This window comes from Polyodon spathula, chromosome 2 (genome assembly GCF_017654505.1).
Source record: "Polyodon spathula isolate WHYD16114869_AA chromosome 2, ASM1765450v1, whole genome shotgun sequence".
NCBI classification, from domain to species: domain Eukaryota; kingdom Metazoa; phylum Chordata; class Actinopteri; order Acipenseriformes; family Polyodontidae; genus Polyodon; species Polyodon spathula.
In genome coordinates this window covers 91,901,880-91,928,814 of record NC_054535.1, presented here as the reverse complement: position 1 = coordinate 91,928,814, position 26,935 = coordinate 91,901,880, and the positions used below count along the sequence as shown (strand labels likewise).

Genomic DNA, 26,935 nt, shown 5'->3' with positions numbered 1-26,935 from the left:
AGATAAGAAAGGCTAATTCGGAGATAAACTAGTACGAGTAGTATTTGTAGTTTTTTATTATTACTACATAGAAGTATTTGTAATGTTTAAAGTAAAATATGACAAGTTTGTTTATATTATTGATTTAAGGCACTGGTGAGCTTGTATCTTCCTTAGAATTTAAAAGTGTACCAATAAATACTTCATGTGTTAATTGTTATTCAACAGTACTGTTTGTCTATCTTATAATGGGGCTCAAGTTTAGCCTTTATCTTAAATTGCAGAATAATGCAACTTTTTCTTTTTAAATCTGAGAATTTCTGTATTTTGTATTGTGGCAAACTAGGATATGTGGTTATTACTCCTGCACAGTACCCTGTAAGGTGAAATAACAAAACACATTGCTGTTTAAACTACTGTAGGCATTCAATCTTTAAGGACCAGACTGTGTGCCAGTTTGTAGTATCCAAAAATCCTTCTTTTCTACTAGGTTGCTGGGAAAAAAAGAAGACACAAAAATACTATATATTAAAAGGTAAAGTATCCCAAAATATATATATTTTTTTTTTACTTACTGAAACAGATTGTTACCTTACATGCCCATGCTGAAAAGCTTTATCAGTTTTTCTTGGAAAGCGTTACCAGAAAACAAAAACACAGGAAAGGGAATGAAAGGCCATTGTACTGTTTTGTTTACATTTTCGTTTTGCTTCTGAGAGCTAAAACAGAGCTAGACAAGGCATCCATAGGAGCCTGCTGCTGCCGGTGCAGTGGTTCTCAAAGGCCTTCTAATCTTAGATATTATTGGATCCGCTGCCATAAGAAGATGTACATTATTTATCAGCTTACTACGTGGGCGCCTCACACAAGGCGAGGCAATCCACACACAGACGCAGGGCGGGCGCGAACCTGGGACCTCTAGCACTAAAGCACAGCGCCGATACCGCTGTACAAAAGAGCCCGCACCTTTGAAAAGAGCGCAAATTTTGCTTATCTTTTTTGTATGTGATTACGTCACCTACCAGCCCTGCTGCTGCCTTCCCCCGTGCACGCTACACTCTCCCCTGCCAGCCTCAAGTCCGCCCCAGACTTGTTCACCAGGCTACAGTCCGCCAAGTGCGTACCGGGGTACCTGCGTCCACTTCTGACACCAACGTAGCGATCTTAGTTCCCGCTGGCAGGCGTCATAAAGAAAAAAAATAGGAGCCTGCTGGCACCTAAAATAAAAAGCTTACTTTGAGCACTGCAGATAGCCAGTAGTAGATTCTGCGTATTCAGTATATTAGATTGCAAGATTCGATAAGAGTGAATCATTAGCCAGCAGTTAGCAAACAGATCTGTTTGTTTTGGGTTAGAGCTAATGTTCTCCACCCATGGAATTTTGCTGAACGGTTAGTGATATATTACTATTGGTGTCAAGTGGCTAATCCTGAGCATGCTGGAGAAACATGCAAGAGCCAGGCTCGTGTTTTCATGTGCCGTGTGGGAAAGCTCTGCAGCGGAATATGTTATTCTTGGGATGTTTATGCAATGAGACTTCTAGAGACACACAGTACACAGTGTTTAGTACCCATGGCAATAAATTGACATTACAGTATACTGTTCTGACAAATAAAAACATTACATTATAAAACACATATCGGAGCCAGGCTCAGACTAACCAAGCTAGTTATACCTCATTACTGGCATAGAAGTTCAGACATACTTAAATGGAGTCCATCTGCTAAACCAGATTCCTTCCAGCCCCACTGTCTTTCTAACACTGCAAAAAGCCTAATCAAAGATGCTTGTAGTATGCTATTGTACATAGCCTCCTCCATGGCTATAAATACCAAATTAGAGTTGTTAGTATCTTTTAATAAATAAATAAATAAATAAATCGGCTCACCACCTAAATCCAATGCATGTATATAATACATATCATAAGAAATGGGCATAAATATCATCATGAAAACATAGTACTTCTCAAGTCTGTAAGCAGCTCTCTGTACTGTTATAAAGTCGTTACCTAATTTACAATATTTTGACGTAGAGTTTGGTAGGGAGTGGGGGGAATACATTTTTTATTTATTTATTTTTAAAGGGCACTTTATCAACTATCAGCTTTCAAGCCAACTGTAGGACATAAAAATGCTTTAATGACTCTCAACCTTTGTAAGAATTACTCTTTAATTCCACTAAGCTTACCTGTTTGTGGGACTTGTGAAGGAAAATGAGATAAGCTGATTCCAGAAAGGGTCATTTTCTGATATTGACTCTGTGCCTATCAACTTTCTCAGGTTCTCGTTTTCTGACACTTCGCTCACGTGGCTGGCCTTGGCTCCCATCTCCGAGTCACAATGCGAAAGTGCTTTCACACCTTCATTTCCTGAATGCAGGGGCTGCTGAGAAATCAAGGAAGGAAGAATGATTAACTGATGCAGTTTGTAACAGGTATAAGACACTCGAGCAATACAACATCCAGTTTCTGATCAATAGATTACTTCAACATTTTGCAGGCAAACAGCAGGGATTACAGTATGTTAGGAACGTTTAAAACAACAACAACAAAAAAAGTTTGAATGCATCATAAATTCAGGTCCACAAACCTTTTTTTTTTTTTTACTGCCCTCTTGTCGACTTCAGTCCCCCTTGGAGAAGAGCCTTTGTTTATATATATATATATATATATATATATATATATATATATATATATATATATATATATATACTTTTTTTTTTTGATATATAAAAATATATACCCCAGAATTTTTCTTTGAAAACTTTTTGGTTTGAACTGTTCTGTAAAAAATCTTTAAAATAGACTTTTTTGAAAAATAAAACTGACAATACATTTTGTTTATATTCTCTGTGGACAGTGAAGATTTAGCCACTCACTTGCATCACAAATGATTACTTACAATATTATATTAAATATTTAGTTTAAAATTTCAATATAGTGTATACAATAAGGTAGATACATATTTCTTGTTGGGTACAGGATGCTATCCTAGCATAAAGCTATAAAGTTTTTTTTCTGAATGAATAAATAAATCCTATATTTTCTCAAAGCCTATTTTTAACATCTCAGTTTTTAGAAAGATATTATAAATATGAGATTTAAAGACCTAGTAGTGGGGTTCTGCAAAATATAGAGCTATACGTCCCCACGCGTTGCTATAACTGTTTCAATAATATACATTTAAAAAAAAAATTAATCTGAAAACTTTTTACACTTATAACTTTAAAGCCTCTTTCAATGCTCTTTACAAAATGTGCACTAAGTGTCAAAAGTAGAGGTACATTATTTAAACAGTAACAACACATGGGGACGTGTAACGCTATATTTTTTGGAACGTCACTACTTACTCTTTTAGGCAGGGGTGTCCAAAGTTGGCCCTTCCACTCCAGGTCTTTGTTCCAACCTTGTTCTAGAAATTGTTTAATTCAGTGGTTTTCAACCCCGTCCTCGAGACCCGTGTCTTCTGGTTTTCATTCCAACTGAGCTGTAAATTACTTAACTAATCCCTTAATTGAACTAATAATTAGGTTAATTAGACCTTTTTAATTGTTCTCAGCTCTTACAAAGTTGCAGATTTCAAGTTATTTATAACATTTTAGAATAAACTACAAGGAATTTCAGTTCTCTTTCTTTGGCTTGCTAGTGGGCCCCACAAGACATGGGAGGGATCAAAGAAAACTCAAATAACCTGTGAAACCTGTAGTGAATATAACAAAAAATATCAGACCAGGTCTAAAATAGTAATGGAGATGAAAAACATGTAGATCAGCGTTTTAACATCTTTTATTTCCCTCTACTCATTCTCCTCATTAACAAGGGGATAATTAAAACATTGCTCTGTCTAGGTTACAGCTGAACATTGCACAGGTTAAACAGGTGGGATAACTCCATCCTGAAGATGACCTGTCTGCTTCAGTCCCAGAAGTTTATTAGGGTTCTTCATTTTCTGTTTTTAATTTTTTTCAGAATTTCCTGGGAATTTTGATGCTTATTTTTACCATTGAAAACCAGGAGAAAATTGGTGGGAAAAAACCAGGTCAGTGATGTTGGGGAACATCTAATAAAAAACACTGGTAGATGTGCTTATCATGAAGAGGTGTTGGTGTACCGGTTTTGAGGTTTATGTACATTACAGTATTGACAACATTCCTGTTATTCTACAGCACAAACATCACAATTACTGTATACACAACTGCTACATCCTGTACAAAACAAGTCTCAGTACTACTCAGCTTCCTCACCTAGCCTCACATTTGAGTATTCCATTCACTTCTACTTTACTAAAAAATCACCTCCGTTTTGCCTTTGCATTTTTGTACTGCAAACATGCTTCTAACCCAAGTGATGTAGCCTTAGCAAAGTTTCTGTGGAATATCTTTTTGTGAACTGATACTGTATTTTGATAATGGTTTTGATGGAAAGTGTCAAAGACACAGAATACAAGTTTCAATGTCTCAATTAGTACACAAGCTATTGCAGCGGGACAGCCTACTGTGGTAAGGATGGCTTGTTGGCAATGTCAGACAAGGAAATTAATGGATTAACACAACAGGCAAGTACTGAGGAGCAAGACGCAAATGCACTTGTTTCTTTATTAAATCAAAAGGTTGAAACAAACAAGAGATACACAAATAAAATGGCACGATGGCCAAAACAAACAAGTATCATGCTGGTTTAAAATCCAGCACAGGTAGCAAATGTTTTCTCTTTTCACTTTTACCCACATTCCACTTCTGAACACCGAACCTCGAGTGAGAGAAAGCTGGGTTTTTTTTTTATATTGTTAATTCTTTTTTAGATTAGGAAATGATTCCAGACATGTGACCTTGCTTTGCAGAATTTAAGCAGCTCAGAATCTCTGTGTGCTTCACACCCTGTGCAAAAACGTACAGGGTTGATGTGGTCGGATTGAGTATTTTCAGTCTAAAACGATATGCCTGTTTCAAGAGTCCTAATGGAGGTGGGAACCAGGGAACCTCTGGATTCATGAAGCTATAATTTAATTAATACAGAACATTTACAAAATTACATTAAATTAGCTCTCTAACTTTTTCTTTTTTGTCAAAGTGAATATGACAACGGCAGTGAGTGATGAAGCCAATTTGCTTGAACAAATTAAAAGGAGACCTGACATTTCCATCAATGGATTTTGAAAATATGGAATTTATGATACTTCATCTCCCATTCAAAATTATAAGAACTTATTTTTCATTTGCGTTTTTCTGCATTACTACTGCTTGCAACTGCTTCAGTCACTGTAGTACTCGTACATTCAGAAGTAGATGGCTGAGATGCAGATGGGTGATCTTCATGAGAATCCCCTGAAGATGCTGACTGCTTAGCAACAAAAATTTACTTGCTATCAGAGTACATTCGGCACTAGTTATTCATTTTTATGCTGGAAAAAAAAAATCTGTCAGTGCATTCCTGTTAAACTAGTTGAGAAAATAACATAAGCACAACTTTAAATTAGGCGACTGCAAAAATGAAATGTGAGTTAAAAGTTTTTTGTTTTTTTTTAAGAAAATACTACATTTTTGTAAAAATCCTACGGAGAAAACTACCCAGACAATCAATCATTTCTGGGCATGTTCTGTTCAAACACATTTTCATAACCAAGTAATTCAGCCAGATGTATTTGCTTTGCATCAGTGAATCAAATAAACAAATATTTTGAATTGATTCACTAAATTGAACTCAATCAAACTAACCAAGTCAGTAAAAAGAATCAAACTGCACATCACTAGTGTGAATTCTACATGTGATTTTTTTGTAAATTACATTACTAATGCAAACTAAGATTTTTTTAAAAACAATTAAGGAATTAATTAAATTACTAGCTCTCATCACTAAATTTTCAAGGTGTGGTATCTGAAGCATAGTCAACAAGTACAGAGAAACATCACCTGTAATTGACAAACCCAGGACTGAAAGACCCAAGAAACTGTCTAACAAGGATGAGCAATACTTGAAGATAATATCCTTAAGGAATAGAAAGAAGTCAAGCCAACCTGAGTTAAACATTTATGATGAGAAGTGTTAACATTATTGACCACGCTTGCGCCATTCCTTAAACTGAAGGCTGTGAAAAAAATAAACCAATGCCAATCGTTGCCTATAAAAGTTCTAGAATGTAGATGTTTAACCTGGTCAGCTATAAAACGAGGAGGTGGGTCGGATTTTCAATTCATTTACACCCACCTATAAATATGAAAAGCAAATTCATGCTTATCTCCTATGGACATCAACCTACTACAGAAATGTGACAGCTGAATACCCCAGCCCTGTTTTCAAGTGTTGACAAATCAATCTGCTTTTATTCTGTTGAGTACTGTCATTGTTATTGTATTTATTATATATATATATATATGGACATAATGACTAATTGGGTATAGATGATAGTTTCTTAACATATCGTATTTTAACAGAGGTAAGTATTGTTTGTACAGTGGTAAGACCAAAAGCACTTGCTGTAGTTCATTGTTGTTTACCAAATGGTTCTTGAATGAATAATAAGTGTGTATAAACACAGACTTTCCCTATCATTTAAATTTCAGCTTTAATAAAATAGTCCATCATTAAATGATCATTTGATCTTATTATGCATCATACAAGCAGCCATCTGGGCCATCGCATGTATCACAGCCAGCATGTTTTGATCACATCATGAAATTACTGGTTCTGGCTTCTGTTAATCCAATATTATGGTATTATCATTTGTCTCTCTGCTTGTCTGTGAACTTGTCATGTTTTCAACGGAATGATGAGTCTGATCCAGTGCTAGGCTGTCTGAACTATCAAGACAAGTGCAAAGCAAGTTCAAAGCCATGAAAATTCAGACGCAGAAAATAAAAAAAAATCTAGTTTTCAGAATTCAGAACCACAATTGAAAACATCACAAAAAGACATGGGGGCAATTACATTAAATTAGAAGCTAGTTGCTCTTTACACTTTTAACCCCAAAAATATATAATTTACAGTTTGAAGATAGATACATTCCATAGGTTTAATTACTTTTTGCTTGTTACATTCCCCATTGAAGGTATCTGTCAAATAATTTTACTAAGAAGTTTATGTTTGTATTGCATGCTTTACAGTTGTGTTATATGTAAATAAACTCCCTCAAGACACTGCAGTTTTCAGTTTGGGCACTTTCTCCCAGAGTACAGTAGGGCAAAATGTGAGATGAAAACATGCATTCTCCTGTTTCTACATTGTATTACTGCAAGTTTACCATGTCAACTGAAGTTTTGTACCTGGCTAAGCAAACATCTTGTTTCTTGACAATTGCTTACCTGGCCAAATACTTTTTTTGCCAACTGTTTCTTCTGGTTACTATAACATCTAAAATGTGCTTCAAAACTAAGTGAACCAAAAGCAATAATAAATGTCATTAAGAAGCATTTTCTTCTCTCTAGCTCTATCGCTCTCGCTCTCTCTCTCTCTCTACACACACATTTCTTGCTGAACATGTAATAATAACACAGAACTGCAACAAGAACACTACCACATTTCAGGGGAAGAAAAGTCATCAATATTATACTATTGGCAAGCCCAATAATTTATAATGATAAAATCTGTGTCTGTGTATTGTTCCTCACACCAAAGCAATTTTGGACTTGCCAATGTAAGTCTGATATTGATGACGCACTAAATGGTCCACTTGTAGTGTATTTTACAAGACTTCAGTAGCCAACCTTCTCAAGGAATCTTTGACTGTTTCACAAATCACGACAAAGTTTTATTAAGCCTTATTAGAAATCTAGCTCAAGTATAGAATTGCCTCTACTATAATAATAATAATAATAATAATAATAATAATAATAATAATAATAATAATGCCAAGCATGACTAGGTATTGCTCTGAAAAATACTTTTAAAATAATTTTATGTTTGTCCATCAGAATAACCAAACAGCAGTGAGGAACTATCTGTTCTACATACAAGTTAACTTTGAACACAGTGGATCAGGTCTTTTACTCCCCTGTCACTTTTATTAGGTTATGAATTAATGTATTTATATGTTCGCCATCTCTAGTTGTAACTAACACCTGTAATACAAATAATAAATAAATAAGCATCACTTGAGAACCACCTAGCTACGCAGGATGTGAGTATGATAAATGAAGAGATGTATTCTGTATGTACTGTCAAAAGAAACACCATTTTGATATTTTAATTGGTCTGTGGGTATGGACGTGAATTAAAAAATATCTCCCTCGTAATATAGTATTACAGCTACTGGTAACGTACTATAAACATACTTACACCCCTCAAACTTACCTTTCGAAGGCGACTCTCCCTTCCTCCAAAAATGATTTCCTTAATTGATACGTGGACTATCAGTGTAAGCACTGTCACTTCTCCAATATTTCTAATTTATTGATTATTGCTGTTATTATTTAAAGACTGTGTTTTTTGATCTCTTATTTCTCTTTATGCCTCCATATTTCCACGTCGCCACAGATTCCTACATCTGAAAGGGGTTATAGTGTCAACCGGATGCATCCCGGACAAGAAAACAGTGTTCTGTGGGATTTGTAGTTTTCTTACGTCTATTTCCTCTGTATGAAAAGTTATGTGACGTCAGTTGTAACGTTGCAATTGACAGATTTCTAGTGTTTTTTTGATGACTGATTTTTCAGGAATGGTGTACTTAACTGGGGGGGAAGGGGGGGGGGTGTTGACTCCAGTTTTTCTCTTAACAAAAAGGAGTTCATTATGACACAAAAACTCAGAATACAGTTAGTGAGCAAGTACTGAGAGTATGGTCTTTTTATTAGGAACAAACTGCCCCTTTAAGCCTACTTAAATGTAATGGTCAGCATTAGGGCCTCGAACATACTTATGTTTGGCCCTTGGCTGCTATACAGTTCCTAGTGGGTGAGCGCCATATAAAAGCTGCTTGGTGGTTTGACAGTTTACCAGCTTGTCCATGTTTATTTTTGTCACCCTTTCATTCGTGCCTTGTGCATTACGCATTACCTGTCTTTCACTGTGCCTTATAACACGTTTTTATACTTTTCCCATGGTAACAAAAAAATAAGTAAAATTGTACTGCAAAGGGGATTCATAGGATTGGATAATCTTTAATAATAATAATAATCTTTATTTTTATATAGTGCCTTTCATAGTGGACAACCATCACAAAGTGCTTTACAGGACACGAGACTAGGGTGTGTGAACCATGCATCAGTCTCACCCGAAAGACGTTGGTGAGTAGTGGTTGAAAACAGGGTATAGTACGATGTCACGTAACAAGGCTAACAATAACGTGTACTCTGAAAGTAAGAAGAAGATTTTGGAACGCAAGCAAGCGTCCTTGTTTAAATGGCAATTCATGTTTGGCAAAACATATCTGTAGTATATGTTAAAACTACCCTTATAAAAGTTTGCCACTGTAATTTTTCATGGTAGATTTGTAGCTTTCTCATGCTTTTCCCATGTTTGTGCTATGCATTTATCAGATGTTTACCATTTTTTTTTTTGTTTGTTTGTTTGTTTTTAAGATGCTTTACAATGCTTACCATGTTTTACCATACTTTCACTCTGCTGTATTACACTTTGCTATGTTTTTACAGAGGGAATCTTGTAAAATGGAAAGTAGATAAGCTGTTATGCACATTCTGAAAACAAGGTACAGAGATTGTTGTATTAGTCTGACAGTAACAGGCCACTTATAAACAAATATTTTAACAGTTAAACAAGTTTGATATTTAATGTGTGTTAGAATTAGTGAACACCACTCTACCGATCTCTGTTTTTTCAAAAAAAAAAAAAAAAAAAAAAAAATGCTGTTTGGAATAAAGTGGATTTATAACAGACTGTGCGTGACTAATTAACAAAAGTTCATGACTGTTGAACCATATCTTGAGTGAAACATTTTAGCATCAGCTCATGCTTGTGCCTAAAACAGCTGAGAACAATCTGGTAGTAAAGAATGTATGAAGTAATGTGTATATCATCCATCACAAACTCACTGAATAATTCCTTATTTATTTATTTCAATTTATGAGCAATTTAGAACCAGACAACACCTTGTGTGGCTTTGACAGTTACTAAACTTACTATGGAAAGTTTGACAAAGTGCCGTCTGGATCTTTCAAATGATCAAACCTTTCTCAGGGTTACTGGAGCATGTGACCACATATTCAAGGGCTACAAGTCACGGCAAAGAAAAATACTCATTTTTAGTGTTTCATATACTTTAAAAAGGTAGTTCACCTTCCATCAAAACTCAAAACCAGGCAGAAATGAACCAATGGAACATTTTGAAGCTTAACCTGTTACAGATGTTGAGGTCTATTGAATTGATTTAAACAGTGGCATATCTAAATAGTGTATGTAACCGTGCACATGAGTCTGGTTAATGCAGTTCTGTAAAAATAGGTAAAATAGTGGCTTATTTGTTGATTTACTGGACTGTCAATTGAATTGACCTCTTTGTCCATATTGCAGGCTATTTCAGTCAGTGCATTATCATTAATATGAAGGAGGGAGCATGATCTGGAAACACTATGCGGTGTAAAAAATTATCTTTCTCATTGCGAACATTCCCAAATATACGTTATTTTTCATCTGATTCGTGACCCATAATGAGTGAATAAAAATATCAAAATCATCAATATTGTGCTGAAAAATGCATTGCTGTAATACAGACAGCAAAGAATACTGCAAAGGTAAATGAATGTGCTTTTGTAAACACTGTTGGGTGTAATGCATAATATTTGGACATAATTGCAGGCAAAATCCGTTACACAGAGCTTTTTATGTCTTACTCATTTGGTCAATAGAAATTTAGATCAACAGAGTATTCTTATTACAATGAATATTTGTCTGAAAGTGCATTTTTTGGTTAGGAATGTCCCACTTTAGCTGCTCTGGAACCACTCAAAGGATCCCTGAAAAATAAATATACAGTATACCTATTTATGAGGGCCAGAATATTGCCAACTTTCCTGGCCCCTTATAACCTACATAAATTGGACAGATAAGATTTTGCTGTAAAAATGTAACCAGTGTTTTAAAACATTCGCTTTTACAAAGGATGTACTGTTTTCAGTCAGTCCAAAAACATATTTCTCAATTTTAAACACAAACATTTAGAAACTGTTTTTGTTTTTGAAAGCCTTGGAAAGTTTCACAGACAACATTCTTCTTCAGGTGCATGTAAAGGTCAGCCCCTTGCAGACAAGCTCAAGGAGACTTTAGTATCAAAATAAATGAAGTGCTATGAAGTTACAAAGCATCCCAATAGGGGTCACTAAGTTATTCTGAGTCCATTTGGAAAAATGTCAAAAAACATGAGATTCTTACTCCAGCTGAAAATGTGTTTGCTCAGAAAGAGTGCAGGAATGTATTGAAAGTTCAGCAGAGGTATTGTGTTAATATTTAGACATATCAAACGGAATATGATAGCTGTGTACTGTGGAGATAAGCGTCCCAAAGTAAAAGTTTGGGTGCTGCCATGGAACGATTTGCATGGAATTACTTAAAGGAACTCTATGGGAAATTAACTGAGTTCACTATTTTTATTGTAGGAACTCATTGATTCTTGTTACATTCTGACTGGGATATTTCAGTAAGCATAGGTGTCATTACCAGGAGAGAATTAAACATCCATCCAGCCATCTATTATCAATAATCGCTTATATCATAGAGGGTGGCGGTGAGCCAGAGCCTAACCCGACAGACACAGGGCACAAGGCAGGACTAAACCCCGGACGGGATGCCAGTCCATCACAGGGCAGAGAATTAAGCAGGTATAAATAAATGTTCTATCTATATGAAGGAAATAGAAAATAGTGTTATGCAAGAGTTGGGAATTGCTATTTGTCATTATGCAATTGAAACTTGTGGAGATGTTCTGTAATATGTAAAAGCTGATTTGCCTTTTTGTATATCAGTTTTGTTGCGAAAGGTCAGACAGATAGTGAGATGACAGTGAATCTCAGCTGGCAGTTACCTACTGTTCAAGACTGTAGAAAAGACTAAAGTTTCACAAGGAACATGTTAACATGCATAACATAAATGACTTAAATTCCATTAAATGATCCCCAAATTTCTAATGTTATAAACACTTAGTAGGCATGTCACATTGAATCTGTGCCATGCTGGGCCTACAGGACGTATTGAAAGTGTTATGGCAGGTGTTTGTAATTATTTGTTTAATCTAAAAATATAGATCCTGCTTGTTATTCTCCTTTTATTTGTGAGCAGTTAGGGGAAATGAAAACAGGATTATTTATGCCAAATCTCTGAACACTTGTTTCAGAGTGCAGTGGTTTCCCCCCACCAACAAACCTGTTTGTGACCACACTTAACCTCCACTGGCTGAACTTCAAGGTTATGCACTACAGGTTCCTTTACAGCTTAGATGAGGTATTCCTTATCTTCATTTCCCAGCATTTTAAATTGGTGGAAGGGGGTGATTTCTGTGTTATGCTGCTAAAAATAAAAAAATAAAAATGTTCGTATATATTCAGAATGCACAGCAAGCAGGAAACCCCTGTGAACAGTGTACAGGCAGATTACAATGTTTTGTTTCTATTGGCTGTAATTCATTCAGTTATATAAATAATACATGATGTAAACACAATTCCAGAAGGCAGGAGCCAGCACTTATCTTAGTTTTTTTTTTGTTAACCCTTTGCTTGCCATCTTTAGGGAGACAACTGCAGTTCAGCTGTTTCGGAAGGGCATGGAAAAAAGTTAAAAAGACCTATCACTTGTAGCAATACCCTGTGACTCGCCTGACTATTTAGGACTCTATAAACTTAAAAAATGTTGCCCTAGATATTAATTCCCCCGTGTTCAGTACTGAAACGCATACGTTTTTCATTATTTGATGTTTGCATATTTTTAAAAGCATGTTTAGAAGTTAAAAGTGAGCCAAAGTTTTACAAAAAGCTTATTGATGACTATTGAGGTTAAAAAAAAGCAAAAAAAAACTTAATTGTGTAGACCAGGTTTGGTTAATATCATATTATTTTATGGATATAACCATTGGCTATTGTAACTTTTATTAAAACAAAACAACTGCTTGACTATTTTTGGTTCCACTGTATTTAAAGTGTCAGCTCACTAGATGATGCTGGCTCTTGCTTTTATAAAGACAATTTGGCTGATTTAGCCTACATTACAAATGTCGATGGCAGGCAACTAGAACTGCACAAAGCTGCTTCTGAACTCCGGGGATGTCACCACAACACACAATATTTGAGTAACTGCAATCAGAATCTCTCCTAATGACTGTAAACTTCATAAAAAGGTAACTGTACAACAAAAAGCTGCTTACTTAGTATCACATTGAAATGACAATCAAAGTTATTCATTCAGTGAAGTTCTTTCTGCAACACCCTTAAACTAAAAAAACACACACAGAGAAGATTAGAGGAAAGTGTTTTATGCAACAGGCCATTATTTACTGGGTTTAATTAACCCTTTTGTGTTCTATTACTTGATTGTTTTTCTGTTCCTTTGTTGTTTCTAATAGCCGTGAAAGTCCAAAAATATTCATGTTATCTCTTTTACCTTTTCACCTTCCCTGGACATTGCAGCTGTACTGTGTTTCCGAAAAAACATACCCAGGTATCAATGACCCAAAAAAACTTCATAAAAGATAAATTTCACACACAAACACTCCATTAGTGAGTAATGTTCTGTGTGACTCAGACTTTAATAACTTGTCTAGATGCAACTGTGGTAAATAATTATTTCATGTATCAAACAATACAGCAACATTGCAGGAAATGATAGAACAGCCACGGCAAAGCAGGATAATACGATAACAGCTATTTTCTGTTGAATAAAATCTGAAGTACTCTGCAGCTTGTTACTCACCTGGTTTCACATGACTGATAGTCACAAAGGGACCAAAGCAGAGCTCATCTTTATTTGGCAAAACAAAATCCTTAAATTATACATCGTGGCTCAGATGCTGGTACCACAGATGGTCAGTGTCACAACATACAGTAATAATCTACTGAAATGAAATATCTTATCTGAGGTGTCCTACCACCTGTAGTGGCACATATCTATTTAATATATGCATGTTTTTTTTAGTTTTTTTTTTTTTTTAATTTACTTAAATATGACTTAGATATATGCAATATACACTACCCTAATAGCATGTGTTATGTGCACCATCATATTCCAGATACAATGGATGCCCATTTTCCCCAAAAATGTTTCTCTGAATATCTCTGAATATCTTGGTATTCCTGAAACCCAAACATTGAATGCAGGCAGTGAGTTAGGCAATTGACTGGAACAGTGCATAGCAATATGATTTCATTTTAAAAAGGTCAGAATACATTTTTTTGTCTTTTCATTACAGACACGTCACCATGTACATTTGCGCTTTATGTAATCTGCTTTAAAATGGGCACATATCCAGCCCCAATATTTATTCTATTGTAATCAGCAATGATACAGCATATAAATAGGCTGACCCCTTTCTGTTAAAATAGAAAATTTCATTGAGTTAACCTAATTATTCACACTCTTTAAAGTAATTGAGCCTGACAAGGATTAGTTAATTTAGTTTGTAATGCCACACTGCTCTCTACTGGATAGTTCTAAGATAACATACAAGTGCAGTATAACTGTTACGCTCTTCCTGAAAAGAAGCAATACAACACCCAAAAACACAGTGACTACAATGTGTCAGTCTAAATGTAAACTATAATTTTCCGTGTTTTAGTTATCAATAACATCAGGTGTTAAAAAGCAGGCTGTATTTTTTTTATTTAATTTGTTACTCCATGTTTTTTTTTTCTCTTCAGTAGCATTTTGGTCTGTACTTGACTAGGATCTCGGCAAAGAGGAGCAGACAATATGAACCAACTAGAACACTGAACTCACTAGCTGCTATGTGACGAACTACTATGTGCAGCAAGGCATAGCCTTGGGAGGGAATTGGGAACCAGCTAACCCATTCAGCTACATCACACTTAACAGCCTTGAGGCTACTTCACACTTTGCAGAAATACAACTTGTCCAGGTTTTATCAGTAGAAAAAGACACAGACAAAAGAAATAAGTTTAGAAATTATATTAACACAAAAATATGGAAATTAGTTTAATTAAAACAATATATTATAAACAAGACAGTTGCCACTTAATAAAGCAAATTAAATGAAGCTTTGGCCTCACATCCTCTCTCCTTGGTAGGGCTAGAACAGGTCTGTACCCCTTCCAAAGTGCTGACAAGGTCTGGAATCGTTTGACTGGGAATCTGGTGGTTGATGCTGGAGAGTCTGACAGTGCAGAAGAAACTGTCTTAAATTAGGAAAATCAATACAATACACTGCACCACCATAACAGTTAGCTATAAACCAGCTACAAAAATGTTTTTATTTATAACTCAATTATTTAATTAAAAAACACATACTTAAAACATACAAGAAACTGCATATATGGAATGATAAAACTGACTGAAATTAGAGACCCTGTTCCCTTATGCTGGGTATCTGAACGTGATGTCTCTAGTGGATTATGCAGGTTTAGTTCATTTTATTGGACTGCAATTGGTACACCAAGATTGCAGCGTACCATAAATTAATCATCACGGGTGGATCATCTGCAAAATCACACTAAACAAGATCCTGATTGCAGCAGCGGACCAAATCAGATTTATGATGATCCTGTTCAAGTGGATTATTTTAGTACTTTGAAGGATAAGACTAACTTAGTAAGCTTGCTTGTCTGACACATTTACTGCTGAAAATGTTTTGTAGAGAAATCACTAGTATATCTGAAAACGTTATTCTGTGCATTTCTTATGGCCGCCACATTCAGGCAGTCAGATCAGTGAAAAAAAAAAAAAGTATTACACAAGAACATATATTTAAAATAGAATTTTTATGCATGTACCTTTGACACCATTTTCAGTTTTAACACATATAATTTCAGTTAATATGCTTTAACTATAAACAACTAAATTATGCAACAATGTCAGCAGTTTAAAATGCAAGTATGATCCGACAGTTTGAAATGTGCACTAAAAGACATGGACATTCAATCATCCATATTGAAAATTAAATTTATTTGTTTTTACTTAAATGTTTGCATCAATCACAACGATGTACTTTAAATATTTATCTGACAGTGTATTTTGTTTATTGGATTATAAAGAAGGGTTTAGGTTATAGCTATGGCCAAAAGCTTTGTATCACCATATATAATTAAAAAAATGTGCTTCATAAATTGAAATTAAACCTGCTGAATAACGTATTAACTTATTGAATTACATACTGCTTTGTAGTTTTCCACACACTGACAAACTCAAAAATGTGACATTTGGAAATTTAACATGAAATACTGTACTACTACTATGGTAGACTTTTGTGATATCATTTTGTAGTTTCTTTGATTACATGATTTAAATAAAAGATCTAAATTACGCTCATATAGTTTTTATTTTATTTTACGTATGTCTCAATCCTAAAATTCTAGGCGATGTAAAACTTTTGGCCATTGCTGTAGTCCTCATTATCGGTCTAACTTGTTCCAATCAATTCAACCAATTACCGGGATCATCTGTTCGGTGCTCTGCAATCAGGGTTAAGTTAGTACAGATTTGCAGGATTTTCTAGTCCACTTGATGTGAACTAAATCACTGGTACGCTGCAAATCGACCCATGAGGTCTTACTGAACAAACAAAAATAAAAACAACAAAATAAAAAGCAATGCTACTTCATAGAAAGCAATGGTTTATAAAGTCACAATATAGACATAGTTTGCAGAAATATACACATTTATTTAGATTTGACATTATTTTTAAGCATTGCAAACTATTAAGGCGATACTGAACATTGGGGGAAATTCATAAAGCCATTTAATCCAAAAATAGAATTTTCAATACTTAAACAAATTGCTTCAGTAAATTGCTTCTGAATTTCTCCATGTGTGTATTTTGAAGAAAATTTACTGTCACATCCTATAAATATCCAACAAGACCACATCAATTAATTTTATGATAAAGATACAATGTTAATATATCGAAATTATATATAATATATATATATATATATATATATATATATATATATATATATATATATATAATATATATATATATATATATATATATATATATATATATATATATATATATATATATATATATATATATATATATATATATATATATATATATATATATATATATATATACATATTAATCACAAGTGTTGGTGATTTCAAAATCAGAAACTATCAACAAAACCTTTACAACATTTAGATACTGCAGACAAACTGGGTATTAGGCTCATTTATACAAAATATCAGAAATCTATTCAATGAAATAAGTTATTAAATTTATTTTTTTCATTATTCTGGGTGATGATCAGATACAAGTATAAACCATCTTCAGTTTAAAGTTCTCTGAAGTAATATTAGTCAGTCTTTTTGTCAGAAACTTCAGATGGTCCCTTTGCAGCAGTGCCATTTTGGACTGGACTATCCATCTGAAGAAAATACAGAATTTGTTTTAGAAGGGAAATACAAAAATGCTTGTCTGTTAATTTTGAGGGATGGATATATACTTACCATTGCATAACAATTACTACATTAATCAATCCCACCTCAGCTAACAGCTGCTAATCAAATTGTACACGGATGTCCACTTTGTTTAGTTTGCCCAAATGTCAATTTTAGTTTTACTACATGGATTAGGTCGAAAAAGAAATGCAGTCAAAGAAAACATGCAATTGTTCTATTCACTTACTGCGTAAGCGTAAGCAACCACTTCTACCTATAGGATTCCTACAGAACTACAGCACAGTGATAGTCACAAAATGTAGTTTTATGAATAAATAAAACTAAACTTAGAATTGTGTTCATGAGTGACCTACAGTACCTTGCATGTTCCATTGCTTTGTCCAGTTGGATGATCTGTTGCGGTCCCAGTTTCCAGTACAGATTTGTTGGGCCACATGCGGCTGATGAAAGGAGAAATGAATGGGTATATAATTGGCTCCAGGAATTTCTTGTAAATCCAGAGCAGGACTGGAATGACGATGCAGGGAATGCACACCATTGTTGGAACACTTATGGACTGACGCGACTGTGACAGGCAGCTCTGAAAGAAAAGCAAGAATGCAAGACAGGGTGAAGATCTAAAATAAGCAAGGAGAAAAAGAAAATAATGTTCAGGGTATTGCGAGAGAGAAAGAGAGATCGTGCAAATAATACATGGGACGTGTGTGTAATGAGAATTTAATACCCACCCAAGGGGTGGGATGCTACATATCCAACCATCCCACACCAAGGCTAGGCATTCAATTCTCATTTATAACACACTACCCCATGCAATATTTTTTTTATAATATCTGAGGAGCAATGTTTTCCTGCAGTTCTAAAGTTCTGTGTTGCTTGCATATTATTTTGTTTAAAATATAATAGGACCAAACTGTTTCTAAAATCTGCAACTATTCTGATTTTGTGGGGCCACATCAACCCCAGCAGCTGTTTTCAAGGGCCTGTACAATGTTAGTAACAGTAACTGCTATACAGCTTTCAGTTATACAATTCCACTGCTGCTGTCATTGTCTGGGCATCTTGCATTTCGACTGTTACTAGTACTTCACTTTGTTACTCAACTACTGGCCAACCATCCTAGACTCACATCTATCGTGTGGCTTGAGAACCACCTTTCCTGTGTGAAATTTATTTTGACGTGCATCACGCAACAAAATAACAAAAGATGCATGTATGTTAGGATGGACATATTAAGGTAGTCCTAGTACAGGTAGTAGGATTCTAGTTTCTAAAGATAAAACCAATGATTACAACCATATAGATCTTTACTTACTGTATCCTAAATACTTTTTTTTTTTTTTTAAGGTACAGATTGAGTTCAACAAAGGACATACAGTATGTTGTCATGTTCCAGTGCTCATATGTAGTTCACAAACATAACTTTACCTTCACCATACTATTCTGAATGGTTATTTGTTCAAAGCAATACTGTGACCACAGAAATTCACACCCAAGATTAGAACACCATGACATCAACACACATTTACAATTTTTAAAACTGTTGACGTTTATTAAATTAATTTATTACCGTCTATCCAGTTTGATGAAACTAAATAATGTAATTACTTGTTACATACACGTTACTCGTTTAGTTACGTATCTCGCGGTATTTTAATTTAGCCTAAGCACAATAAATATGCTACGCAACAAACATAACCGTACACCTTTATAACTGCGCAACCGTGTACAAAAAAAACACGTATTTATTATACATGTTGTTGTGTCTTACCGTAGTTGAAGACGTTATTTCACCGTTTAAATGTACCAGTTTAACAGAATGTTACTCGACAGATGCACTACGCAGTGTACCTGTCAACTCAGCAGATAGATTTGCTTCTCTTCCGGTTCAATGAAGGAATCGAAACAGGAAGAACCTAATAGAAAGACCTAAGTGAACTGTCAATTTTTTGTTTGTATATTATATAGTTTGGAACTTAACTATTAAAATCAAACCAAGAATACAATACACAAGTGACCTACCTGGATTAGTGGTGATATTCAACCTTGATTAACTGGACTGTCAAAATAACCTTCTTTCATTTCTAAATCTAAAACTATTGTATGTATTTGTTTATTTTTGTTTCATGTACAGCTGAAAGTTTTTTCTTTCTTACAAAACAATACAACACATAACAAGAGGAATCCATTACCTCAGAATATAATTTCTATATATTAACTAAAATACAAGGCAATGCCAGGGGATACAATTACTAATTGGAAAGTAAAAAAATTTATATATATATATATATATATATATATATATATATATATATATATATATATATATATAGTTTTTTAATATCTTTGTGGTGTTGATGTAATTCTCCACGAGACAGTACCTATCAAGAGGTGCTTCCATCTATAACTCCAAGAAGGTGAGATCCATAAGATTTGTGACTCGAGGTTTTCATGTGTTGATCTCGGTCACATTTACGAAAGTAGTGTGTAATACTCGCATACACATATGTTGATTTGAAAGTTTCAAAAAAGCGGACATTATAATATATATATATATATATATATAATATATATATAGATATATTATATATATATATATATATATATAAGAATCTTTGTTTTCCTCACGTGATCCTAGGACATAGTTCTGAAATCGTTTGAGGAACCGTTACCATTCTTAAAACTAAAAGTCTTTACAACTTTTTGTAAGTAGTAATGAATTAACTGAGTGTTTGTTTTACAATAAAAGTATGGTACAAACCTTTTTGTTTTTAGATAACAGATAGATTGTAGGAACAATAAGGTTTGTTTTTGTACATCACACTACTTTACGAATACACAAACATTTGTAAGATAATGAATTTATAGAGGGGAATTTGTAGTTTCTATCTAACATCCTTGTTATTCCAAATAAAGTAATTGTGTGAGAAAATTTGTGTTTGTACATCGTCCAATTGAACAGTACCTGTTTATGAAAGTTAGCAAGAGCAATAGGAAGTTTATTCACATCAAAATTATATTTTAGTAAAAATGCCAACACCACCAACCTTTTGAATGACATAGTTTCGGGAAAAAAAAAAAAAAAAAAAATTAAAAAACTTTTCTTACTTTTGATATATATATATATATTTTATAGTTTTAAAGTCTAGAACATTGAGACCTCCTTGTTCTTGTCTATTACATATTATAGACTAGTTTTGTTGTTTTTTTTTCTTTATTTCAGACTTACCACCTTGACTGACTTAACTTCTCATTCTGGGCCATTTCACGATCAAGGCTATTTCCCACAGAGGAAATGACCTACAGAAGTTACGTGATGACGGTGAGGTTTCAATCCAGGGACTGCTCTGATTGGATACATTTTCTCAGATCATGTATCCAATCACAATCAGCTTGACTTTTAAAGGCCCTGAGGCTGATTTTTCAAAATGTGTAATGTGAATAAAAGTGATCTGGCTTCCCTAACCCTGTGTTTTTTGATCGAAAATACTTTTATCGGGATGTTGTGATCCGGGGGGTGGGTGGTTTTAAAAGAACATACAATCGCTGGTACAGCAGGCCCTTGGTTAAAACCACACCACTCACTCCTTCAGGTCCTTTTCCCTTATGAGAACCTGACTCAACCATTATTTCAGTTTGTATTGGCCTAGCTGGAACACCTTTTTTTAAATTTTGTTTTATATGGCAATTCTCAATGAAAATGATCAGGTACCTCTACGGAAAACACCAGCAAACATGGGAACAAATATTGGTTTACCACTTCATTTTGCAAGCCTGTTGTAAAATCCAGGAATGGCCATGTGATAAAATCATATTGCACTTTCGTAACTTTGTTTAAATGCTTTAACTGTGTTGTCCTAGTACAGACATAATACTAAATGAAACGTAATAAATCCAATAACAAATGTTTTCATTATATTTCTTAATGTCTTCAGTGACAAAGTGAAACATTTGTCATTGAATTCATTTTACTATTTCTAAATTTAGCACTACTGCATGTTTGAGTTATGGATTATAAACACTATTTTGAATACAAAGCTTTAAAGTAGAATAATGCTGATAAGTACAAGATTGTTCTGCAAAATGTTTTCATAGATTTAATTTTTAATGGTTAAAATGCACTAGTGTCATTCATCACCTTCTTACTATAAATCAGGATGGGATTTTTCTAAAAAAATTATAATAAAGTAAAAATATTCCCAACACTGGTGTATAATTTCCATCTCTGGGAACATATTACTGAATTTGAAGGACACAAGTATGGATATTTAATAACCATCAATATTTAAAGGGCATGTGCATTCCCATTTGGGGATTTGTGTGCAATTATTTTATATAACGTCCCTTAACACTAAAACAAATGTGAGCATTTAAATACTACACCAAGACAAACATTTGTCAAATTAGTATTACTAAAACACTACTAACATGGTCTCATTAATAAATGCGTTAGAGTTTAGTGTAAAAAACTGTCAGCTACAGCATGTTTACAAACCCATGTTTTTACAAACCCACATTTTTAGTCATGCAGTCTTTAAAGCAAAACATTAAATCAAAGAGGAACATGACATATATGTAACCATTTCAAGTGTGCTGAACACAACTTTTATTTATTTTAAACTAAAACCAAACATCCACCAGGAGCATAGCAAGGGGAATCACCAATATGGCCAGTGTTTAAAAAACTATGACAGGGAAACATTTTACTTGATAACACTGGTAATGGAACTTGACAAACCTATAGAAAAAAATTGCTGTGTACCAACTGTAAAGACAGCATCTGAAAATGTGAGGTCTATCAATGGCAAAGGTTAAAACAATATGGTAGTAAAATAACTATTTTTACTCAACATTGGTAATGAAGCTAGACAGATGTCAAAGAATACACCCGTGTACTAAATATTAAGTGCAACCTGGAATTGGTCAACTTGAAGGTTGGTGGATGTATGTGGTAAGACACCACCTTAAAAGGCATTTCCTCAAGTGAAAGAAATGTACTACAGCAGAAGGGAAAAGAAGAAAGAAAAACACCAGTTTTTTATTGGTTACAGGATATGTTTTTATTTTATGCACTGTATTTGTTTTATTCCCCTGAACCAATCATCCTGGAAACCTGAAGAGAAAAAGACAATACAATCAGTACAATAAAACCTGTAAAGTAAAACAGTTACTTAACCTAGTTTACAAGCATGAAACAATTCACATCAGTTCTTTTTGATTGCTCAGTAACACAATTTTATTTTCATGGATATTCCAAATGTGTCCTAAGAAGTCAACATAGCAACCAAATATTTGACTTCACTAAAACATGTACACATTTTTTAAATTTCCCTAGGCAATTACCTCTGAGCAACCTCTACTTCTTTTGGAACAATCTGGTCCTTCTCTGGAGGATCTCCATGGGTATTAAAACACAGCTTTGTTGACCCGTACTTGATCACTGGAGAATCCATATCAAGACCCTACAACAAAACAAATGCAAATTTAATTAAAACAAATAAAAAACTACAAGGAAAGTTCAAATTAGCAATCATGCAACTGATATCTTGTATTGGAGTGCAGGTATGTTTTATATACACTTAAGGTGTTAGCTATTCTAAAGCAGATTATGCAAACTATGACTGCTCAGAATTCTTAATTGTTTTCATGGAAATTCCAAAGGTGTCCTAAGAAAAAAGTCATCACTGCAACCAGTTTACAACAATCTGATACAATTCTAAAGCTACCTAGTTTCAATGCAACCATAGTTCAGCAACTCATCTGTAATGTACATTGAGGAATACATACTTTGATACCCATAAAACAATGGTACCTCAGTGTTGTTCTGAGTGCTCTTGAAGTCTCTCCAATAAAGTCTTGGGAACAGTTCCCATCATAACACAACTGTAGTACAGACTATATTAGAAAGGTTTTGAAAGTACCTTGAGGTCAAAGTTGCTCTCTGCTTTCTCCAATGGGTGGAGCAGGAACTCTGCACACTTCTCTCACCAGTATCCCTGTGTCCAATCCCACTACTTAGTCTAAACCAGAACAAAATACATACATTAGATATGGAACACTAGTGGACTGCTAAACTATAAAATTGTAGTTGCTCAGATCAGTTGAGTTGTTTTCATGGTTAAATCCAAAGGTGTCCTAAGATTGTCATCACTGCAACCATTACTTGGCTTTAATAAAACACATACACTGAATTCATTCAATGTTATCCCAGAAATGATTCCCCTAGTTAATTACTTTTTTCTTCTGCACAACCTCCACTTTTGGAACAATCTGCTCCTTCTCTGCAAGGATCTCCATGGATACCAAAGCACAGCTTTGTTGACCCGTACTTGATCACTGGAGAATCCATATCAAAGACCCTACAACAAAACAAATGCAAATTTTAAAAAAGACGCAAAAAAAGGGTTCAAATTAGCAATCATAACAATTGATATATTGTATCGGAGTATAAGAATGTTTCTTACGTCCAAGGTGTTAGCCATTCTAAAAGTAGATTATGCAAACCATGGCGGCTCAGAGTTCTTAATTGGTTTCATGGAAATTCCAAAGGTGTCCTAAGAAAGTCATCACCTCAACCACAAGTCACCCCAGTGGAGCAAAATCAATTTTGATATGCCAGATCACACTTTGCTAATCCATTTGACATGAAAATTCGATTTAAAAAGTACCTGAATTTAGCTTTTTTCAGCATATGGAGCTGCAAGAACTCTCACTTTGATCACCATCTTGCATCCTAGCCCACTGTATAGAGGAAAGAAATCATTTGTGTGAAATGAACAGTTGTGTGGTTTGCAGAGGTTCCTTATTCAGGTCTCCCCCTCTGTATTAATGTCAGGTTTAATCCTACATCTATAAAATTGTAAAGTTGCTCAGATCAAAAGAGTTGTTTTCATGGTTAATTCCAAAGGTGTCCTAAGATTGTCATCACTGCAACCATTATTTGCTTTTAATACACACTTCAATCTAATGTGTTGATCACTGTTGCAATATGACATGCAAGTACCCACACTTAGGAAGCTGTACCTATTCATTAACTGGTCTGCAGATGAATACCTACTTGAGCACCTTTCACACTGTCATGATCTACAAGGCTAGGTCAGAACCTATCCAGGCAGGACCCGGTGTCTTGCGGCACGGGTACGCAACTTCACACTGCTTTTGATAAAGCAGGGTTGACCTGGGTAACTGAAACAAATAAACACGCGTCTCAATGCCCCGGAAGCAGCTTGTTACAGACGCTTCTATCCAAGCTTCTCTGGATTGAAACATCGGCCCAAATGTTAATTATAGCAAATGTTTCTTCACCCCCCTCATTCTAGTAGCTGTGCCAAAAACCATCAAAACACATCTACCCTTTAGCAAACACGTGGAGAAATCCAAACCACGAAAAATAAACATTTAAAACTCTGTGCACTCATATGAAACTAACACATTAACGTAATTAGTCATTATACAGTAATAATGTAAGTTTCGATAATGAGTTAGAACATTATCGATATTAAAATAAGTAATTCTGATAGGGAAAAAACACACTAACCTTATCCCAACTCCATCGTGCATTAACTGGGAAGTGTTGTCTCGGAAGAAATGCTATATGCGCCGATGTAGTTGTTGCTCCCCATATAAACCATTAGATGTCAGCAAAGACGACCCTTAGCAATTATTTTAGCACAAAATAGGATTTTGGTAGAATTCAATTACGGTCATTGATAAGTCCCCAAAGAAAATCTAAATACTATCTTGCTACCGTGCTAGTAAACGCAATTCAAATGTCAGCCAACGATTTATGTTAGCTACATTTTCTTTGTAAAAAAATAAATAAATAAAATACAGCATTATAGCTATACACAAATACAGTACGCTTTACTCACAAGAACGCCTGTGTTCTATCATGCGATATGTTAGCAATAAGGCACGACAGAGTTTGGGATATATTCTAATTATCCACACACCCCGGTGCATTATAAGCCACATCGCAACTGGAGGCGGAAAGCGGTACCAGAGCTTGCGCTGCAAAAAAGGAAGCCAGCGACCAGCAGCGAGTATCAGACAGCCAGTGGAGAGCAGTGGATGGGAATATGGAGAACCAACAGCAAACAACCAAAATATAGTGGGAAGGTCAACTGAGGTGCCTTCTAAGCCCAGTTTGAGCGGCCCTGTCTACTAACACTTTTATCTGGACTAGCATAGATGGGGAACCGCGGGACTAACATCATCCAACAGCATAACCTCCCCCACCCCTCCATCCAACAGCACAGTGGTGCCAACTCCCTCCAGAAGCAGCTGACGCCACCTTGCTTGTTTTGCAGAAATCCATTTCAAGCTTTCTTGCCTATTGCTTCCAAAACGTAAACAAGTATGTTTGAAAGATGCTAGCAGCTCTTGACAGAAATAAATGGCTTAGAAGTTGAATTGATTTTTTTTTTTTTTTTTTGCTGTCAATTTAGCTGTACTAATAGGCTAATACCGCTAAGCTTTAGGGTCTACTGGTTGCTTGTCAATTCTTTGCAGAATTAATGGTAGTTCTGAGATTGTGTACAGGTTTTTCTTCCAAAATGTAAACCGTAGCTAGAAAAATGCGATCATTTAAATCTCCCTATTACTAGTCAATCGTATTAAATGTTTTAAAAAACAGCTCCCCTCAAGTTAAGTTTGATATAAATTATGTTGGCGCAGTTTTAAGAAATGTAATGAAAGTAGCATGCATGCATAATTTGCAATATTGAATAAGCAAGTTAGATTGGGGAACTCAGTAGAAAAATGTGAGACCAAAACAAATTATGATTTATGAATTTAAAAACCTGATAAGTTCTGAACTTATGGAGCATTTGGTCTCCTTTTAGTATTAAGAGCAGTGGGGGGTGCCTGGTTGAGTAGAATGGTCAGTTGTCCTTTGATCTTTATGGAAGTTCATTTTTGTGGATTCTTTTGCTATGCCTTTTTGTTCTATTAGACAGAAACAATTTCGTTTGTGGCTTTTGTGTATTGTTAAAATGTGTTAAAACTTCAATAAATGAAGAAAACAATTTTTTTCTAAATTGTGTACCAGAACATTAACTTTGTACTTGAATGGGTTCACCAACATTTCCTGAGACCTTCGGTTTTTAAAGTTGAGAGTCCTAGACCCTCAATGGGGAAAAACTTATGGTGAGTTCTGAAGAGATGTCTTCTTACCACACAGCATGTCCTGGGTTACTGCTTACTTAATTGCATTTCACACATTTGTGGGCCAGATCCATCATAACCCAAATTCACCTGATTTAGCATAGGCCTGATTGATCAACTTGTGTTACAGTCCACCAAGACATCTACAATTAAATCAGGACATCAGGTATCAATCCCTTCTATTTCAGCTGTTTTCTCAAAACAGGCATTTTAAGACTTTTGATATGTTATCACAAGTTTTCTTTTATTCAAGTATTGTAATTTCTGCTATACTGACAGATCTGCATG

The 26,935-nt window shown here is 34.8% G+C and overlaps 2 protein-coding genes, 1 long non-coding RNA gene and 5 other non-coding genes across 12 annotated transcripts in view; all 8 read right to left on the bottom strand.

Moving 5' to 3' along the window:
* dym (dymeclin) overlaps positions 1–8,466 on the bottom strand; it is a 186,001-nt gene extending 177,535 nt beyond the window's left edge. For 3 of the 4 annotated variants that reach the window (XM_041234531.1, XM_041234554.1, XM_041234547.1), the window contains exons 1-2: positions 8,264–8,466; positions 2,167–2,363 (exon numbers count right to left, since the gene is read on the bottom strand). In XM_041234531.1, coding sequence (XP_041090465.1) covers positions 2,167–2,306 — 140 coding nt within the window. In that variant the 5' untranslated portion in view covers positions 2,307–2,363; positions 8,264–8,466. The remainder of the gene's footprint in view (positions 1–2,166; positions 2,364–8,263) is intronic. The other variant, XM_041234539.1, reaches the window with a different exon arrangement.
* An 8,721-nt stretch (positions 8,467–17,187) lies between these two features.
* On the bottom strand, positions 17,188–20,806 carry LOC121303728 (UPF0729 protein C18orf32 homolog). Of its 2 annotated transcripts, none has more exons than XM_041234517.1 (3): positions 20,712–20,806; positions 17,844–18,065; positions 17,188–17,451 (listed from the first exon to the last, which is right to left on the bottom strand). In XM_041234517.1, the coding sequence occupies exons 2-3, from the start codon at positions 18,021–18,023 to the stop codon at positions 17,380–17,382; spliced, it is 252 nt and encodes an 83-aa protein (XP_041090451.1). In that variant the 5' UTR covers positions 18,024–18,065; positions 20,712–20,806; the 3' UTR covers positions 17,188–17,379. The 2 variants fall into 2 exon arrangements, with proteins under 2 accessions (XP_041090451.1, XP_041090445.1); XM_041234511.1 differs by lacking the exon at positions 20,712–20,806 and adding an exon at positions 19,254–19,362.
* A 1,732-nt stretch (positions 20,807–22,538) lies between these two features.
* On the bottom strand, positions 22,539–24,663 carry LOC121303745. The gene is made up of 6 exons (XR_005947862.1): positions 24,540–24,663; positions 24,151–24,223; positions 23,717–23,841; positions 23,404–23,502; positions 22,826–22,944; positions 22,539–22,595 (listed from the first exon to the last, which is right to left on the bottom strand). It is a non-coding gene; the product is annotated as an uncharacterized LOC121303745 (long non-coding RNA).
* Positions 22,700–22,766, bottom strand: LOC121307507. The gene has a single exon (XR_005948352.1). It is a non-coding gene; the product is annotated as a small nucleolar RNA SNORD58 (small nucleolar RNA).
* On the bottom strand, positions 23,103–23,172 carry LOC121307494. Its single transcript, XR_005948348.1, has one exon. It is a non-coding gene; the product is annotated as a small nucleolar RNA SNORD58 (small nucleolar RNA).
* Positions 23,570–23,638, bottom strand: LOC121307482. Its single transcript, XR_005948344.1, has one exon. It is a non-coding gene; the product is annotated as a small nucleolar RNA SNORD58 (small nucleolar RNA).
* On the bottom strand, positions 23,991–24,057 carry LOC121307502. The gene has a single exon (XR_005948349.1). It is a non-coding gene; the product is annotated as a small nucleolar RNA SNORD58 (small nucleolar RNA).
* On the bottom strand, positions 24,347–24,415 carry LOC121307479. Its single transcript, XR_005948343.1, has one exon. It is a non-coding gene; the product is annotated as a small nucleolar RNA SNORD58 (small nucleolar RNA).
* Positions 24,664–26,935: the final 2,272 nt, after the last annotated feature.